General features: G+C 49.8%; 1 protein-coding gene across 4 annotated transcripts; it reads right to left on the bottom strand.

Moving 5' to 3' along the window:
• Positions 1-513: 513 nt before the first annotated feature.
• On the bottom strand, positions 514-18504 carry Xkr5 (XK related 5). Of its 4 annotated transcripts, XM_063275627.1 has the most exons (8): positions 18328-18504; positions 16003-16186; positions 10300-10484; positions 8968-9177; positions 7392-7561; positions 5155-5266; positions 4251-4447; positions 2098-2236 (listed from the first exon to the last, which is right to left on the bottom strand). In XM_063275627.1, exons 1-7 carry the CDS (start codon positions 18383-18385, stop codon positions 4293-4295), a joined length of 1074 nt encoding a protein of 357 aa, XP_063131697.1. In that variant the 5' UTR covers positions 18386-18504; the 3' UTR covers positions 2098-2236; positions 4251-4292. The 4 variants fall into 4 exon arrangements, with proteins under 4 accessions (XP_038950673.1, NP_001383327.1, XP_038950675.1 ...); XM_039094745.2 differs by lacking the exon at positions 4251-4447 and having other exon boundaries at positions 514-2236; positions 17990-18468; NM_001396398.1 differs by lacking the exon at positions 4251-4447 and having other exon boundaries at positions 514-2236; positions 18328-18412.
• Positions 18505-19108: the final 604 nt, after the last annotated feature.

The following is a 19108-nucleotide window of genomic DNA, read 5'->3' as shown; positions in this document are numbered from 1 at the left end:
CATGCTTCCTGGTGGTTAATGATTAGTCTCCCATAACTAGTTGGGAAGGAGTCCACTGAGAAATGAGAGGACTAACCCACCAACAAGGGCTGCCTTTGGGAGAAGAGTTAGAAAGGAGTCAAGTGTCCGAGACAGTGACGTTGCTGATGGTCTTGTCATACGGTGAGTGGAAGAGAACAGCAACTGTGGAAATGAGGTAAATTGGTTCTAAAGCCGACAAAGTTGACAAAGAGCCACTGGTTGATTGGCAGGAAGGATATCTGATGGTGGAGGCAGAAGGATAAGGAATTCAATGCTATCCTTGGCTACATCTTGAGATCGAGATTCTGTCTTAAAACAACCAAACCAACCAACCAACCAACATCTGTTCCTAGATATTGCTTGGGTCCTGCCAAAGGTATCTGAACCCTAAATATTGCATACATTTTCAGTCGGGCTCATTATGAACACACAGCTTCCATCTACATTGGGAAAGCTTCTGTGCTCTCTAATAATAGGATACGAACACTCATGTATGGGGAAACACGCTTTTATTTTTAAAAATATTAGGCGTAGGTGTATTCTGCCTGCCTATATGGCTGTGAATCATGCGTGTGCAGTGCCCACAGAGGCCGGAAGAGACTGTTGTCTCTCCGGGACAGAAGTCACACGTGGCTATGAGCTGCCAAATAGGTACAGGGAATTAATTGAACCTGGGTCCACTGGAAGAGCAGGCAGCTGCCTTAACTGCTGGCCATCTCCTCCGTCCCCAAAATCATTAAAAAATTAGTGAAGAATAACCATCCAATGTGAGGAACCGTTGATTATAAAGGACCCAGGATGCAATTGGATTCCTGAGTTTTACCTCTGCATTTTTTTAGAAGCCACGAAGAGACGCGCTAGCGTTCAAGAAGCTCACAGAGGGACCTGGAAGCCCCTTTGCCTCTCCCCACTGCCCGTGAGTTTTGCTGTGCATCAGTGCTACGTGTGATGTGTGACATGTAGGAGGGAGTTTTAGACACTATCCAATCCCATGCCTTCATCTTTTCAGGTATCAGAAGTAGAGGGACACGGATGGTCCCGTGTAGGATTTCTCTTCCCACGATGTTGATATATTAACCTGTTGTCTTATTCTACCATGGCTAGGGTCAGATGAAAAAACTCACCTCCTGCTTCACCCTGTCCCTGCAGTTGTAGTCCCTTTGGATAGACTCCGACTTAGGGGTAGACGTGACACAGGGCTCTTCCGCAGCCCTCAGCCTCACCTTTGGCAATGAGCTCTGTGTACTCGGGTTCTTAGCAGGGTCCTCCCACTCCTCCCACTCTGAACTCTCTGGGGCTCTTCCAGGGAGCCCTGCATCGGGGCAGAAGTTTCTGCCTGGAATGGGACTAATGTTGGCCAAGGCAACAGGAAAGGGCTTAGTGACTGCCTGAGGCAGTGCAGGCTGCACAGGTCTGCTTTCTCCCAAAGTCCCCAAGTGGGATGTCCGCAGAGCTACTGGGCTGCCCTTTTGGTGGCATGTGGTCCTGTCCATGGTGGCACTGAAATACAGTGTTGTGCTCTCCTGTCCTTCCTTCCCCTTCAGGGGACCATCTGTATCCTTCCCCTGAGCTGCCAGGTCAGCCTTGGTCCCAGCCTTTGGACTGTCCTCCTGTGTAGCTGGTGGCTTCTGGGTTGTTGCATTGTCCTCGAGGTCACTGGCAAAGGAGATATAGCTCGAAGTTTCCAGTGACTCCATTTCTGCTTTCGGAGCTCCTACGTACTCAGGCCCTTTCTCCAAGGTCAAAGGGTCACGAGGAGAGGATGGGAGGTCTTGCTGGGAAAACAGGGGTTTCCTCTGCAGATCACAGTGTTGACTCGACCCCAACCTGGGGGGACAGGAGCAGCCAGGGCTGTCACCTCCGAGGGCTGCGTTGATCTTAGATATACTTCCTGTCTTGAGAGCGAGTTTCAGCAACAGCCAGTGGTGGTGGCTAAAGAAAGAGTCTTCCCCAGATCTCTGCTCCTCCAGCCGTAACTCCGCAGTACTCTTCCCTGGGCTGGGGGCCTTATCTAGACTTGTTAGCTCATAGCTTTTCTCTTGGCACCAGCTTGAGCTGTCTGGCCTCTCCCCTGTGGGAACCATGGCTCTGGGAGGAGGCTCTGAGTCAGATTTGTTATTTTCTATGGGGCCACAGCATTTCCTCATGAAGTTCTCCTGGATGTCCGAGGACTTAGGGTGTAGTAGGCTATAATAAACAACCAATGATGCACACCCTGAAACAGAAAACAACAAAAATAACAGAAAGGAGAACATGAGGTTATGTCCAGGACACCCTACATCCTGCTGCAAGTGACAGATCCAGTGGCTAGCGAATGGCACCATATAACCTTGAACTAACAATAAGATTCTCGGACTTCAGAACTGACACTGTTAAGGGGTTAAGGATTTTAAAGAGGCCTCAGCATCTACCAGCTACGAACATTTGGAAGCCGTACACCGTGGCTTCTCTCCATTTGAGTCTCTGCCTTCTTCCTGGAGGGCATCCTCCGCTGACTGCTTGCACCACGTGCAGATTGGTGCACGCATGCGAGCACTGGAGGCCTGGTAGAGAGAGAGCTCCCAGAATCCCACCACCCTCGGCGCAGCGTGGAAGGATGCCAAAGCCGGGGGAGGCAGGAGGTAAGAAAGCGACCTCGAAAACAGGAGCCCCAAGCGGAGGTCAGTCAGGCTCCTCAGACGCCGTGTCGGGGCATTTCCATGAACAACAACAACAACACTTCCTCTGTGCACAAACAGCGTAATCGCTTTGTTGTCAGTTTCGTTATGTCGGTCAGAAGTGTTGACTGCTACAGTAATCTCTTTAGCAGAGCATTCCAGTAAGCCACCCACGCTGTTTCCAGTTTCCTGTCCCACTGGAGAAAGTGCCTGCGCTAAGGGTGCTCATTATGCGGGTAGAAGATCTGAACCAAGTGTGGGGAGGGAGGAGGGGGACTGAAGGCGCCAGGAGATGGCAGCATGACCGACCCTAGGAAGAGCCCAGAGGGCAGTGTCCCCAGACCCTCAGTGTCTCTGGGGACAAGAGCAGGCCCAGGGCAGGGCACCGGTTTGTGGTAAAGTTGGAAGTGGGGACAAGGACCAGCAGTCCTCTCTGCATTGAGCACAGCTCACATACTAGTTTTATGCTTTGGATTCTCACCGAGCCCAAGCAATATGCAGTCACCCATCTTTGGCAAACAAGTCCCGCCAAGGTCAGGAAAGAACAGCAAGCCAGCCGATGCTACCCTACGCTACCCTGGCACCCAGCGCGCTAGTTAGGCAGAGGGATCTGCCCCAGCCAGAGGCACCGAGTGTGCTGATTTTCTGTAGGACCCTGCCCCCTGCTGGATTCTTGGCTGTAGTTCAGGCTGGTGCGTAATAGGCACTAAATACACATTTGTCCAGTGAAAGAAGGAGCCTGGGTTTGGGCAGGAACTGTCTCAAGTCAGTGTTCTAGAAACTATAAATCTTTTTTAAAAAAATATTACTTTATGCGTATGTATGTTTTGCCTGCATGTGTACTGGTGTACGCCAGGTCTGCCCGGTGCTCTGAAGAGGACATCAAATTCACAGGAATAACAGACCAGAGGCCATCAAATTCCCTGGATCAGGAACTACAGATCGGTGTAAGCCACCACTGGAAGGCCCAGGTCCTCTGGAAGAGTAGCCAGTGTTAACCATTGAGACATCTCTCCAGCTCCTATTATTTTTCTTAAAAAAAAAAAAATTGTTCTCTTCAGACAAAGCCTTGGTACATAGCCCAGGCTGGCCTCAAACTCGTGTCAATCCTCCTGTCTCAGCTAAGTGTTAGGATCACATGCCTGAACCGTCATATTTGGTGTTGGGCATGGAACCCAGGGCTTCTTGAATGCTAAACCCATGAGCTGGTTCTTGTTTTTTTTGGTTCTTTTTTTTTTTTTTTTTTTTTTCGGAGCTGGGGACCGAACCCAGGGCCTTGCGCTTCCTAGGCAAGTGCTCTACCACTGAGCTAAATCCCCAACCCCTCTTGGTTTTTTTTAAGATAGGGTTTTTTTGTTTGTTTGTTTGTTCTTTCTTAGCACAGGCCTGCCACAGACTCACTATGTAGGTCATGATGGCTTGGAACTCACAACAATGCTCTTGTGGCAGACTCCTAAGCACTGGGTTTATCGAAATGAGCCACCATGTCTGGCACTACCATGCTATGATGCGACTTTTAAACATGTATTAAATATAATTTCCTATAATGCCCAGGCTTAAGGGCTGACTCACAGTTTGGTGGTTTCGGTTCTGTCTTTTGACATACTCCCTTCCCTACTGGGGATTCCCAGGTGGGGGCCAAAGGCGAGTCAGAGATTCGTCCAGCGCCACCTGCTGGTGGGCAGCGGAGCAGCATGACACCGCCCGGCCCCTTCTGAGATGACAGGGCAGTTCTATTTCCTCTGTGTTTACTGACTGGGTCAGACCGCCTGTGAACGAAGTGGTTAAGTCTCTCAGCTGTGAAGACTGTCACATCATATCCCAAGGAATCCCCTCTCCACAGGAAAGGCGACTGGACATAGGCCACTTTGTAGGTGGCAGAGTGGCTTTTGCCTGGGCACCTTGCTGTTTGACCGGCCATTCACTTGCAAGCACGCTGCTTAGAAATTGGCATCTTACTACTCAATTTGTGGACAGCATTTTGGACAGACGTGGCTGCTCCTACCTTTCTTTGAAGCCCCCATCGGTCTAGTAAGGTAGACAAAGCTAAGCTCAGAGTCTCAGGCCACAGCATGGATCCCATCCCCTGCCCTCTGCCTGCCCCTAAGCTGTTCCCTGACCTTCGGGTTAGCATTTCCTCCAGGCTCCGCCCAACAGTTACCTAGCAACAGCCAGTACGAGGCTCCCATATGAGAAAGACCAATCGTTCTTCTTATATGTTAGACTATCAGGGATTAGTTAGCTGAAGGTTCAGTGAAAAACCCTGCCTGACTCCGTGAGTGGAAAGTGGTTGAGGAAGACCTCTGACATCAACTGCAGGCCTCCACATTACAAGGGCATCTATCTACACATCACACAGAGATACATACATGCATTTATACCATACATGCACACACGTGAAAATAAAAGGAATAAAAATAAAATACAAATACAAGTTGGGGAGGAAGTGTGTCTAAGAAGACTCAGTAGGTCTTACCAATCAGAAATCCAGACAAGACCCCCACCACAGTCCACAGGCTGGTCCATGGTGCTCCCTGCAGAAAGTCAGTGGCCAGTAGTAAGAGTATGGAGTTCTCCAGCAGCATGACCTGTGGGGTCAAGAGAGAGTCACCATACCTGGGGGCATACAGCTCTATGTCCTGCTACCTGCACCTCTTCTCTCCTGTCTCTGGTACCTGCTGGGGTTCACAAACCAAAGAGTCTCCTCCAGGCAGGAGGAAGGCCCCGGTGGGAATGTTTCTACACAGGGAGGCTTGCTGGTGTCATTCCTGGGAGCGTCTACAGGGTCACAGACACAGAGGAGTACAGAGAGAATGACAGTGCTCTGGCACAAGTGTGTCTGTGCAGCCCACACTAAGATGGCTGACAGATACTGGCACAGGTCTAACAGCTCAAGGCTACATCCCTGGGGTGAGATGGCAGCCCCTTTGAACCTCCTGCCTGAGGAGTCACAGATGCCAGGAGGAGTTGCTGCTCGTTCTGGGTGGGAACATGAGGAGAGATAACTAAGGCCCTTACCGTTCTTACAGCAGACGCAGCAGAAAACTTGCAGGGATGAATTCATCTCCTACCCCACCCTTACAACTGCCCACCTCAAGGATTTGAGAACGACTCTTTGATATACTTTCAAGGAGGTCACTCGGCCAGCCTGTGAGCACCTTGTTGTGTAACTCAAGTGACCCCTGTCTCCTGCCATTCATAGAGATACCTGTCATTTGTTCCTGCTCTGGACCACTCCAGTTAACACAGCGGTTGGGACATCCACTAACTACCCTCCCTCCATTGTTTTACACATTTCCATTTCTATAACCCATACTCCCCTCACCTCTCCTTTCCCTTCTAAACGTTTCCATCACCTTGGTACACATCAGGGTACAACACCGCACGGACTCCCCAGTGCTCTGTGGTCCCTATGCTGCTGCTGCTGTTTTGCCCAAGATGCCTCCAAGCCTCTCTTAAAGCAGACTCTTGTCACTTTTCCACAGCTAGATCCACTGTCTCCTTTGTAAAGCCTCTCTGGCTACCAAGCCTCTGTCCTCACCTGGCCCTTGTGTTTCTCTGGGGCTCTGAGGGCAGTGGGTGCGGTCCTTTGTGTAGAGCCGCACGCCAGCCTTGAGTTCGTTTATATTTTGAGGCTGTGTGTGTGCTGAGGTGAATCAACCTCTCATTGGTGAAGCCATGCTTTCTAGAGCTCTAACCACCTCCGATAAGGAAGGTGAGCCTGTGCGTGTGACTGTTAAAGGGGCACTGGAAATGCCCCCTGAAGCTGTCTCAGGGGAAAGGCCTGGGGATCTCCACCTTGGAAAAGTCCCCAAGTGCATCTGCCAATGAAGGCTGTGGAGCTGGCCGCACCTGAAACTCCTTATGGTGGTTAGGATAGTTCCAAAGTGTAATCACTGTTTATAACTGCTTATGCTAGACTATTCTCTCTCTCTCTCTCTCTCTCTCTCTCTCTCTCTCTCTCTCTCTCTCTCTGTATGTGTATGTGTGTATGTATGTATGTGTGTGTGTATGTGTATAAGTCTGTGTGTGTATATATGTATGTGTGTGTATATGTGTATGTGTGTGTATATGTATGTGTGTATGTGTGTGTATGTGTGTGTATGTGTGTGTATATGTGTGTGTATGTGTGTGTGCATGTGTGTATGTGTGTATATGTATGTGTGTGTGTATATGTGTGTGTTTGTATGTGTGTGTGCATGTGTGTATGTGTGTGTGTATGTATGTGTGTATGTGTGTGTATATGTGTGTGTATGTGTGTGTATATGTATGTGTGTGTATATGTGTGTGTATGTGTGTGTGTATATGTGTGTGTGTGTGTGTGTGTGTGTGTGTGTGTGTGTTGCATGGCATGTGTTGCAGGCATGTAGAAGATCTAGTGCTTTCCACTATCGCTCTCCCTTATTGCCCAAGACAGGGCCTCTCACCAAACTGGAAGCTCAACATTTTGACAAGGCTGGCTAATGAGGTCTTGGGATCTGCCTGCATTTGTCCCCAGTGCTGAGGTCAAATGCATTGGTTGCTGGGGATTTGAACTCAGATCTTCATGCATGCATAGTCAAGTATTCTTACCTACCGAGCAGACTCCCCAGCCCCTAATATCCCTTCTTCAATAGATGTACAGGCATGCACACCCGTATGTGCACCTCGGTACCAAACATGCCACAGGCAATGTAAAAGTCAGGCTTAAAGGAAAACACCAGCGCCACTTGCCAAGTAGAAGCTGGCCATCCTACTTCTGGAAGGGCTGTCCCAGAAGTTGATGTAGCAGAGGATGAACACGGCCCCCACCAGCAGATTGAACAGTCTCCAGTGGCAGGTGCTCTCCACAATGTCGCTCTGCTGGGCTACAAGCCAGAAAGTCATCACCAGCCAGTGAGCACCTGGAGAGAGTAAGGGGTAGAGTTCGGTGCTCAGTGAGGAGGTGGGAAAAGGGGGCAAGATGGAAATTGAACATCCTGGAAGAGACCCCCAAATCCAGAGGAGAATCAAGGGGCGTAGACAAACCAGTCACTCTCCAACTTTGTAAGCCTCATCTCTCTGAGCCTCACAGGGGGCTTTTAGCCTAATTTGGAGCTGAGAAAATAGGCTGGCTTCTGAGTGACCCATCAGACCCTACATATGGATGGCTACTCTCCTGCTTCCAGAAAGCACTTAAGGAGGCAGTTATAAAACTCTCTACTCCTTTCACACCGTTGCTCTACAAGCCCCAACCCTTCAGACCCAAAGAGATCTGCAAGTGGACCAGTTACAAGTTTCAGTCCTATATTTTAAGATGAATGGCCTCGTTCTGGATCGCAAGCTGAATTTTAAAATGACTAATAAAATGTAGTTAATTTCTCTGTAAGAACACAGCTTTTTTTTTCCCCCCCCTCAAAAAAATAATGTTCTTTCCTGCCAATAACTGTATTAAATGTTTGCTCTTGGTACACGGGCCAGCTATTTCTCAATGTTCTTGGTTCTTTTAAAACAAGAGTACACTGTTCCTTCTTACAGAGTGCATTCAGTGATGACCAGAGGACACTGCTGTCCTTGGCAAGGACACACAGGCCCCATTCAGGAGTCTGAAGGGCCAGACAGACTCTCGGCCATCACATTCATATCTGTGCTCCTGGCTCTGAGAAGGCTGGGGTTCGGTAGAGCCTTCCTGTGTGAAACAAAGACGGGTGTTCAATAACCAGAGCAAATGGGGCGCTTATGGAGGTTCTGAGCTCCACGGTTTTGCTCAGGATCGGCTGGAACCTGGACCTCTGTCCTGTGCAGCCAGGGCAGTGAGATCCACACCCCCTCCTATGTGAGCCACGGCCTTCTTCAGGAAAGGCTTGAGATCTGCAATAGTCTCCTGAGGATTGTAGTTCCAGTTTTAGCTGGCATTTCTGTGGCAGTATGTCCGAAGAGTCAGCATCACTACAGTCCCTCGTGTTGGATGCTAATGCGTGGGAACTAGGCTCTGGGCCTCTGTGTTCATGGGTCAGGGCTGCCAAGAGCTGTTAGTCTGACAGAGCACTGCACAAGCCGTGCTGTGGACGTTCTAGGTTTAAGAGGGCTGGACACTTCTATTTCCCCTTCCTCGGAACTGCCATTGCAAAGGTGAGTCCAGGCTACTATACTGAAGAGAGCAGCTACATCCGTGAGTCCTGCCTGCTGAGCTCTCCTGGGAACACAGACACCTGGTTTTCTACCGTCTCTGTAAGATTCTCTGCCAAACTCAGCTAGCCACAGATCTGGGACCAAGGATCACGAACGGTTACTGTTAAGGCTTTATGAACAGGTCAGAAGCCCCACTTACCTCCGACCACCAAAACCCAAACACGGTAAACTCTGCAGAACAGAACCAGGGTCAGCACACGAGCACCCAGCATGCCCATCCTCCAGAGCTGCTGGCACAAGAGAGCAGCCCACAGCATGGTACGGTGGCCTGGCTTCATGATGCCCAGGAAACGGTTGTATGACACGAGAGCCCAGGACAGTGAAGACCAGGAAAGCAGGGCGCTGATTCCTGGAGGATTAAACAGACAGAGCTCCCTACAGGTTCTGAAGCATACACACAGGTGCATACCCCCCCAGCCCCTCCAATTCCTTTCTGAGACCATCCAACTTCTTATCAAAAACTAGCCCAAGGGTGATGTACTATGGACCAGTTCCCTTGGTGGTGGGTAACTTAACAACGGTGTACAAACAGACATTTCCATGGCAATGAGGGAGGCCGGAAATGTCTGCCCAAGTACCTTAGATGCTCTTCCTCTGGATGCTCTTTAAAAATGTCCCAGTCCCTGAGCTTCCAAGGCCTACGGTCTATGCTATGATTAAATGGATATGTGTCCTACAGGACCTCAGACACAGTTTGTTATAAGTATGTATTCCCCACATGAAGGAGTTTGATGAGAGGATGGTAGGTTACTAAACCACATCTAAACCCTTAGATCTTCTGGTGTAAGAATGGTGGATGCTTAGAGGGAAGAGGAACTGGGCATGGCATTGCACACCTTCAATCTCAGCACTCCAGAGGCAGAGGCAGGAGGATCTTTATGAGTTCTACATGGTCTACAAAACGAGTTCCAAGACAGCCAGGGCTGTTGCACAGAGTGACCCTGTCTCAAAAATCAAACCAAACCAACAAAAACAATAAAACAGAGGGAAGAGGGGAGGAGGGGAGGAAGGTGGGCAGGGGCAGGAGAGAGGAGGTGGGGAGGAGCAGGAGGAAGTAATGAGGAATCCAGGCTGGAACGGGAGCTGGGAACATATCTGCGGAGGACTAAGCTTCTCTTTCTGTGGGGCTTTCAGGTGTTAGTTCTACTGCAACACGATAGACCCGGGAGAGATGGACCTGAGGTCTCCTTTCCTAAGGTAGTTTTCAAGGTTATCTCCCCTCTGCCAAATGTTTCTTATGGATTAACTTTAGATACTCGCCCCCCGAGAAACCAGCTCTCTCTGAACTCATGCTCCCGGCGAAAGCCATCTACAACCGTCATTCGGGTCAGTGACAACTGGGGTTTCCCTAAATCTCCCAAATAGGAGAAATCTTGAGAGGACACCAGGTCCTACAAGGTCAGGCACGTGTCCCTGACATGTTCCTGTCATTGAAAGCAGATGCTATGACACCATGGTGAAAGGCACCCACCTGGCACGACGTCTGTGAAGTCAGAGGCCAGGAACACGTACACCTGAAGCAGCAGGTGGGGCCCTGTCTGCAGCAGAGCCTCCAGGAGCCGCAGGGCTGACAGGTCAGCCTCCTGCAGGTGCAGCTGTCCCCAGCTGGGAGCCTCCTTCCCCTTCCACAGGGCCATTGCCACAGAGTCCCAGTGCCTACAGAGAGCAAAGGCATTACAACTAGGACCGTGAAGCTGGCTACTCTGGCTTCCACACCAACCTTTTACATGGGTATATGAGACATCCTAATGAGTATCCTCTGCATCTCTGGTGTCCTTTGGGGCCACCAGTTAGGCTGTTGCTAAGCTCTGAGTCCAAACTTCCGGTTCAAACTTCGAGTGTTCAGCAGGGTGCCACTGTAGTCCGTTTTCCCCAAGGTTGGAAGGGCCAGGGGTGGGGAGGCTGAGGTTACTGCAGGGCTAAGGAACCTAGGCTGGGCCTGATAAAACTTGCAGGAAATCTTGACAAGTGTTCTTACTCCAGGTCTTTGAGGGAGGGGAATGAACCCCTTCAATAGAGATCTGCTTCAGGACACTGTAGTGTGGGTAATCATTTCTTTAGAGCACAGAGCGAGCCCTCACTTTCCTCCTTGGAGTGTAGAACAACTCCCAGTACCCTGAGCCTGGAACCCTCTAAGAGCAACTGGGGAAAATGGGTCTAGGATCCTCACTGGAGGCTGGCAAGAGACCCAGATGGGTGGGACAAGATGGAGGAAAGTAGGGGCTGATATGATCCTAATGAAGCACACCAAAATTCTCAGTGTCAGCCCATGAAAGTTAGGTCTGTGTGCACATATATATGCATGCATGTGTAATTGGGTGTATGCATGCACAGCAGACATGGACATATGGAAGAAAGCTGTACTTTCTTACTTTACTATACTTAAGCAGTAAGTACTGAAGGTTTGGGCAGGATAGAAGGGTTGGGTATAGAACAGGAGTGAATGCAAGGAATGCTGGAGTATGCAGAGCAGGACTTGGCTGGGCAAGGTGGAGAGGGGCTCATAGGTGGCTCTGAAACTTCAAGCTTAAGCTCTTGGAAGCGGCAATGCTAACATGTAACAGAAAGACGCCTGCCAGCAGCTGCTTGATTGACAGGGGAGAATACAAGTTTTGTTTTCAGAAATGAGGAACGTAAGGAGCTATGGAGCCTTCCCTGACACCTTGGAAGGATCTGGGGCTTTTGGTTATAAATTAGGACGCATGGACAGAGGCAAACAGTTGTAAATTAGGCCTCATCTTGCAAATGGCATGGTTAGGTGGATAGGAAGTGGCCAGAGAAGGTAGTGTGTATAGAGATGGGGTGGGGGGGGGGAGACAGAACTTTAGCAACTAGCCACCCAGAGGAAAACAAAGTCACTGAAAAGTGGTTGGTGGTAAGGGCAGTAAGTTTGAAAAAGCATGGAGTATTCTCAAAGTCAAGGGCAGACTCAAGGCAGAGGCACAGTCAGTGCAAGAGACTGGGTTGTGAGAGGGACAGCTAGAAAGCAGGGGCCAGAAGCCTGTAGGACTGGGCTGCGCAGGGCCACAGGGTCACATCAGCTTTGGTATGACTAGGTGACCTTCTCAGTTTGCAATAAGAATCAAAACTCAGAAAGAAGCCAGAACATGCCCTTGTCTTTGCTTCCACGAGCACACAGTAGGCACTTTTTTTTTTTTTTTTTTGGAGCTGGGGACCGAACCCAGGGCCTACCACTGAGCTAAATCCCCATCTCATCTTGCGCAAGTCAACTAGGAAGTGGCGTGGGCTGCTCTTCACAAGAACCTGAATTACAGCTGCCCGTGGGGTCACTGCAGACTTCGAGGGCCAACAGGGGTAAGGTTTTACCTTCATCTACCAACGTCCACCCTGGGGCTGTGCTCTACAACAAAGAGGCCGAGTGTTTCCACCTGGGAACCACCTGAGTGGGAATCAGGTGAACACGTGTGTGTGGAGCGAGTTCCTCATTGGAGAGGCCAAAGTGGTCAGTGAGGGCTTCCCGGAGAGGACAGGAGAGCTGTGGATGCGAGACTGAGTTGGGAGAGGAGATAGGAGAGATTTGTGGGATAGGATAGTGGAGTTGGAATGGGGTCCACGGCTGGGCATGAGACATTCGAGTGGTGTTGCAATGCTGTGGTCAGACAAGGAAATAGGAATTCAGGCTGAGGCTAGGGAAGCTCCCTTGGGGAGTCGGAATGAAATGGCAACTGTAGGAGCTTGTTTATGAGGTCCTGAAAGGCACCCAGATTTCTCTTCTGGATGCTGTGCCTCGGGCCCCCCTCTCTTTCCAACCATTCTGGGTTTCTGGCTGTTTGTACCAACTGTTCTGGTACTTTATAAGGCCCGATCTACTCCTTGGTTCCAGGCCCTGCCGTCTGATACTGCAGCTTTCCGCTGTTCCCAAGTTAGTCTCTTAACTGCGCATGTCTGCAGCTCGTCAGGGCACACACAAGATACTCCATGCGAGCCGTGTTGCGGACAGCCAAGAGTCCTCGTCGCAGGAAGAACAACACACATCTACGCGGAAGCCGGGAAGTGCAATCACCAGACCTGGCGGGTCTTTGGAATTAAGTTTCTCAGCTTTTAACAGACTAAGAAAAAAGTCAGCCACGCCCACCATGACTGGAATAGTCTATCCTGGGCTCACAGCTTAGGGAATAAGTTTTTCGTGTTTTTTAACGTTAATGTTAGACGTTTTAACATTACCATTAATGTGACGTTAGAACTGAGACAGTCGGCAGTGCAAAGTTTGGGTACAGCTGTACTTAATTGATTATTTAGTGTGTGCGTGCGTGCGTGCGTGTGTGTGTGCATGTGTGTGTGTGTTTGCGCACTCGAACTCATGTGTGGGTACTGTGCAATGGCAGTCAGAGGACAGCTTTTGACTCTCTCCCACTACCCACCAGGCAACTGCTTTTACCTTCGTTAAAACATTGAACCGGCACCTATGTGTCAAGTTGGTCTTCTAGGCCCTTAAAAGTTTGTCTCAACTTTCTCTTCACTAAAGCACGCTGAGATGCATGCTGAGTAGGAGAGTATCTAGGTAGTCTCCCCTCCTCTCAGGCTAAACTTCTAAATAGATATGCAGGCTTTTTAAAAAGAAAGAGGCTCAGGTACCTGCAGTGTTAGAGTGGAAACAAAAGGTCCAGGCGAAAGAAATGGCCTCCACTGTGCAAAATGAGCTGTAACTACCACCAGGTTCTCTTGAGCAGTAGACTTAACACTGTAGTTTGCGTTGTTTGGAATTAAAACCAGAATCCATTTATGTCTTCAGCCCTTGCAATTTTTTTTTATAAGAGGTTTCACCTCAAGGGGTTTGCGTTTTATTGATTTTCCTGTTGCCAGTTCATTCGCCTGCATTTCAGTATGGAGCCAGTTAATGGGTTTCATTTTTAGAAAGTTCGAGGTTGGACACACACAGCTGCTCTGACTCCCCCTACAGGTGAGTTTGACAAACTGCAATGAAACCAAACCAAAGGTGATCTGCAGGCTTGGCTCAGCTCCTGGTTTTGCTTGTGAGAGCTACTGTCAGAGAGCGAAAGGGATTCACCGCTTTCAGCTTTCAGTGCTTTCTGCTGAGGAGGTTGGAGTCATCTGCAGTCTCCGAACACTGTGGAGGGGTGTCTGATAGGCTTCTGCCTGCCGGGGAGCTGAGAGCCAATTCTCTGGTCCAGTTCTAAGACCTGAGCATCTGGCTTTATCTCCAGATGTGTTGCTTTACCTCTTCCTGGAAATCTATATTCACTTTCCCTCAATTCTCTCTTTTAAAAATTATACATTAGTTTTAAAGTGAAAATTTATTTTTATTTATGTCTCTCTCTCTCTTCTCTCTCTCTCTCTCTCTCTCTCTCTCTCTCTCTCTCTCTCTCTCTCTCTGTCTACCTGTGGAAGCCAAAAGAGGGCACCAGATCCCCTGAAGTTAGAGGCAGTCATTAGCCATCTTATGTGGGTTCTGGGAGCTTAACAGGACTTTGTTGAGCCATTCCTCGGCCATCCGCTCAAGTTCCCATATTATTATTATCATCATTATCAATTAAGTAATAAATTAATATATTCATCACATCAATTTATTATATTATACAATATATTATTACATACTAAGGAAATAAAATATTATAAGATAAGTATACATATTATATTAAATAATAGATTAACACATATGTTAATAATAATAACAACAATAATTTTGATACATGTATGTCTCATTATGTAGTCCTGAATGGCTTGGAGCTAACCATGTAGCACAGGCTGGCCTCTGCCTCACAGAGATCTGCCTGGCTTTTTAGCTCAAGGGCTGGCATTAGAGGCTGTGTGACTACACCAGGCTGTATACATTAGGTTTTAATCGCCTGAATGTTTAATCACTGTTACTTTGATATTGAGAACCCAGGGGATTCACTGTCAAATACCATAATCCGACCAGCTTCTGGCACCACTTCCCTGAGGGTTTATAAGGTCCCCGGGGTCTCTACGAAGCCCCAGAAGGAAGATTTTCCTGCAAATAATTAGGGATACTTCTTCTAAAGGTTACTTTGAATTCTGCTTTTGAGCTATCTCATGCTTGTTTACGTTGAAGCTATTTCACTAGTTTGATACGCCATTGTCTTTGAGGTCTCACCACATAGAGCTAATTGCCTATCAGTGAGCCCTCTGTCCTTATATAAGGATAGGCAAGGAGGGAGTAGAGAGTAGGTCGGTCATGCTCCAAGAAGGCTGCAGTCAAATTCTATGAGACAACTTCTCCCTCTGGCAGTGACAGCCCTCTTGTTTCAGGAGAGCACAGAGCTCAGACAGGAAGGCCCAGCTTGGACTAAACTGCGGTAAGACACATGTGTTTTTGATGCCTCTATGTGACAAGGGTCTGCTGGAGGGGAACACGAAGAAGAGGTAGTCACTTGAAGTCTCTCTAGAAGCACTTTCTACTCTGACCCAAGTCCAACCTGGGTGCAGAGGGAAGACAGAAGCTCCCAGGACAGACAGACAACAGCACTTGGCAATGGCTCCTTGCATGCCCTTCAAACTTTGATCATCTGTGATGTAGAAAGCACTTGAGTCACAGGCTTCACCTGTCTGGTTCTTTCTTTCTCCCCACTTTATAAAAGTCCTCTCAACTCTCCAGGGTTACGGGGCAGCTGGGAGTGGAAATGCACTGTGTTTGTAAATGCACAGCTTCCTATCTCCAGGTGGCAATAACCCTTCACCTCTGGAGACACCTGTGGGCACAGGGAAGCCACCTACACCAGGTCCATACCTGGTAACCTTTTATACAAATAAGAGAAAATCCAAAAAGATGCTGGCCCTGGCTCCCAGGTCACGTCTTCCTGCCACAGATGCATATAGCAAATGCCATCACGTGGGCTTTACCGTCTAGCTTGGAGTTAATTAAGCCTGTGCCACCTTCATGGACTAAGGTAGTGGGTGTCCGCTGGAGCACCTTAAGCAAGCTGATTTATGTGGATCCAGAGGTTGGTTAAAGAGTGGAAACAGCAGTGATGTAGAAACTGGCTAAAGATAAGAAAAAGCATTTAAAAGTCACTGGTACGGCGAGGAGAAGCCCCTGACATTAGAGATGCCTTAGGATGCCAATGCCAGACAGGGCTGTGGCCCTGAACTTCCACTGCTTTAAGATAAGAGTGTGTATGGATGGGGGGGGGTTCTCCCACTGCATCAGATGGAGGGAGGTGGGTGTTCTTACCGCTTCCAGACGCCAAGCTGCAGAAGATGCAGCACTGCCAGCCACCAGGGACCCTGATGCCCATCTGCTTGAAACCACAGAAAGCTCAGGGCCTGGACCAAGAAGCCAGGCAGGAGGACAGAAAGGGCCAGCCACCCCCAGAAGAGACGACCTGTGGCAAAGTAGTAAACTATGGAGCAGAGGCCTGGGGTAAAGACAAGATGAGGGGTGTTAAAATGAGAGTTAGACAATGCTTTACACACACTCATCTTCTGTCATCACAGCGCTCTCACACCCCGAAAACCTTTCTGCCACAGACAGCACAGGGGTCTTCCGAGAATATGCCAGGGATATGCACTCTAGCTAATTCAGAGCTTCTGTCTTAGACCCATGTACCCTAGGAAATGGTACTTCTCTGCCTTAGCCTGTCCAGGGTCAGGGGCCAAGTGACTAGGGACCTACCTATAGCCCAGAGCTCGCAGAAAGTACCCACAGAAAAACAGTCCTCTGAATCCGTTCACCATACTCGGTCTGTCTTGTCTGATGAAACTCCAATAGAGGTTCTGGCTCCTGATCAACCCAGCCTTCCCATACAGCCCTACACAGTGCGCCTGCCTTTTACCCTGGGAACTGGGAACAACCATAAGTATGTTCTGTCCAACAGTTCATTTAACTAAAACCAAACCAAACCAAACCCCAAATGATCCAGGTACCAAACCAACATGACCAATACCATTACCAGCATCCCTACCATTAGCAAGGAGCCAGCAGGGCCTGCTAGCAATACGACAGGCACAGCGGTAGTGGGACGTGTGTGGGGTTGTCTGTGGGATTACACAGGATGTGTGCCAAGCACCTGGGGGGGGGTCCAGTGATGGGGGACCCAACAACATGGAGTGACCTTGTCTTCCTCACACCACACTATTACAGCCAACCAGTGCTGCATGTGCTGGACTTTAGTCAGAGCTAGCTCTGTGCGAGGCTGGCTTTGAATTTTGTTTTGTGTTTCTAGGAATTGAACTTAGGGCTGTTCCTAGGCTAGGTAAGGCCTCTAACCCTGGGCTATCCCAGAGGCTGCTTTTCTTCCCTCCCTCCCTCCCTCCCTCCCTCCCTCCCTCCCTCCCTCCTTCCTTCCTTCCTTCCTTCCTTCCTTCCTTCCTTTTTTCTGAGACAATATTCTGCTAGGTTGCCAGCTTTAAACTCTTTCTGTAGCCTAGTTGGGTCTAGAACTCACGTTCATCCGTCCCAACTTTTTACAAGCCGGGCTCCAGCTGTATATCCTCGGATGTCAGCAAGAAGCTGCATTATTACTGATTACTGAGGGGCACAGCGACCCTTGCCCTGAGTCTTCTAGTATTATCGAGGAATGCGGATCAGCAAGGCACAAACTCCATTGCTCCAAGGCATATCTGGGAACCCAGCAGCTATGGGAAGAGAATGGCCACGATTCCTTTCTCAGTCCCAGGTTCTGTCCAGTGTACTAACAAGCTTCCCGCTAACCATTCATCCTTTTCCTGTTAGAAAGCTAGGGGGCCTAGGGCACTTTGGGCAACAGTGTGCATCCTAGCCTCTCCAGGGTCTAAACTAGCACCCTTTGGAATTCTGAGTGGATGTCAGGGACGGGAATCTGCAGGGACTATGCTGTAGAGGTAAATTTCAGAGAGACCATGTCCAAGAAGGGACTCGGAACCTTGGTGGATCAGGGTGGTGGTGTTTCCCCAGGGACAGGGCCTCGTAGGACCATGCCGGAAGTGGGCGGAGGCACTCTATGCCAGCACCAAAAGGGTTACAAGTTCAAACGCGAAAGGCGCGAAAACTATGGCCATCTTGCTTCACCTCCCGCCACCCACAGGACCCGTGTCCCCAGCAAACCAGCGTTTCGCTGTCTCACAACCCCGAAACGGGAGCCAGTGGCTTTTGGGATCCCACCTCTCTACCTCTCCCAGCTTTCGGATCGCATGCCACCCCAGCCCGGAGCCCGGGTGCCCAGGGAGCCAGGGCGCCTCACCAAGTGCTGGCTCTCCCAAGTAGACTCCTCATGCAGCTCTTTGCAGAGCACCAGCGGGAGGAGCGGGAAAGGATTCAGGACTCGGGGATTGGAGTATGGGGAGGATCCATGCATGGAGGGATGTCTAATTGGGTGGAGGAAATCATGCATGGTGAGGGGATCACGCGGGGAGTGCTCTGCAGGCTAGGAGGGGGAGCAACTGTGAGTGCACTGGCGCAGTGTCTGCTGCCAGTCTGCCGGCGGGCGGAGAGGGATGTAGCGGTAGCAGGTGTGCCCCGCACACTGGGGTGGAGTGGGGTATTAGAGGGGTGAGCACTCGCGGGCTGCGCCGCACTCACGCGCGCTTTGCTCGGCCGCCTGCAGCAGGGCAGAGAGCCCCAGGAGCCCCGCGTGCATCTTCCGAGCTGCTGCTGCCTGTGCCCGCCCCTTCCCCTGCCGGGGACCGGGTAGGGGAGGCTTCCGGCTTGGGGCCCCAAGACAAGAGGCTTTTCTTCCCAGCCACTTACCAAGTTGCTAGTAGGGTGTGGGTGAGGGCGGGGACGGGGCAGGGGAACCGACAGGTTCTTAGGGGGGCAGTCTCGAGGTCTGTGCCAGATTTGCATACTGCCCCAGCGTCCTAACGGTTTGTTCTGAAGCAAAATGGGTTAATCACTGGGTGATTACAGTGGTCATAGTCAGCAGGTTTTCTCAAAACAAAGTCCACTGAATTACTAGTCAGAGTGGTGTGTGTGTGTGTGTGTGTGTGTGTGTGTGTGTGTGTGTGTGTGTGTGTGTGTGTGTGTGTGATGGGAGGAGGAATTTGATTGGGACTTTTGAAATCTTTCAGTTGTGTGTCTAGAAAAGGGAAAGGGAAACACCTAAAACGGCATTTTCATTTTTATAGCTGCTTTGCTTCTGGACCTTTCTCCTGGGTATCCTTAAAGGTTAATTCAGATCCCCCAAAGCCAGAAGTAAACCTGCCCAGGGAAGGTCTTTCTGGGAGATGGGAAGGTGACATTTGTTGTGATGCGGGGGTTATGCTGGATTGTGTCTGTGGACGTGAGGGACAAAGATTGTTCTGAACCTCGAAGCCCAATGGAAAAATGTTTTATAACCACTGAGCAGGCGGCAGGAGATTAC

The sequence above is a fragment of the Rattus norvegicus genome, chromosome 16 (genome assembly GCF_036323735.1).
Source record: "Rattus norvegicus strain BN/NHsdMcwi chromosome 16, GRCr8, whole genome shotgun sequence".
Lineage (NCBI taxonomy): Eukaryota > Metazoa > Chordata > Mammalia > Rodentia > Muridae > Rattus > Rattus norvegicus.
The sequence above is the reverse complement of the archived record's forward strand: the minus strand, read 5'-3'. Positions and strand labels throughout refer to the sequence as shown.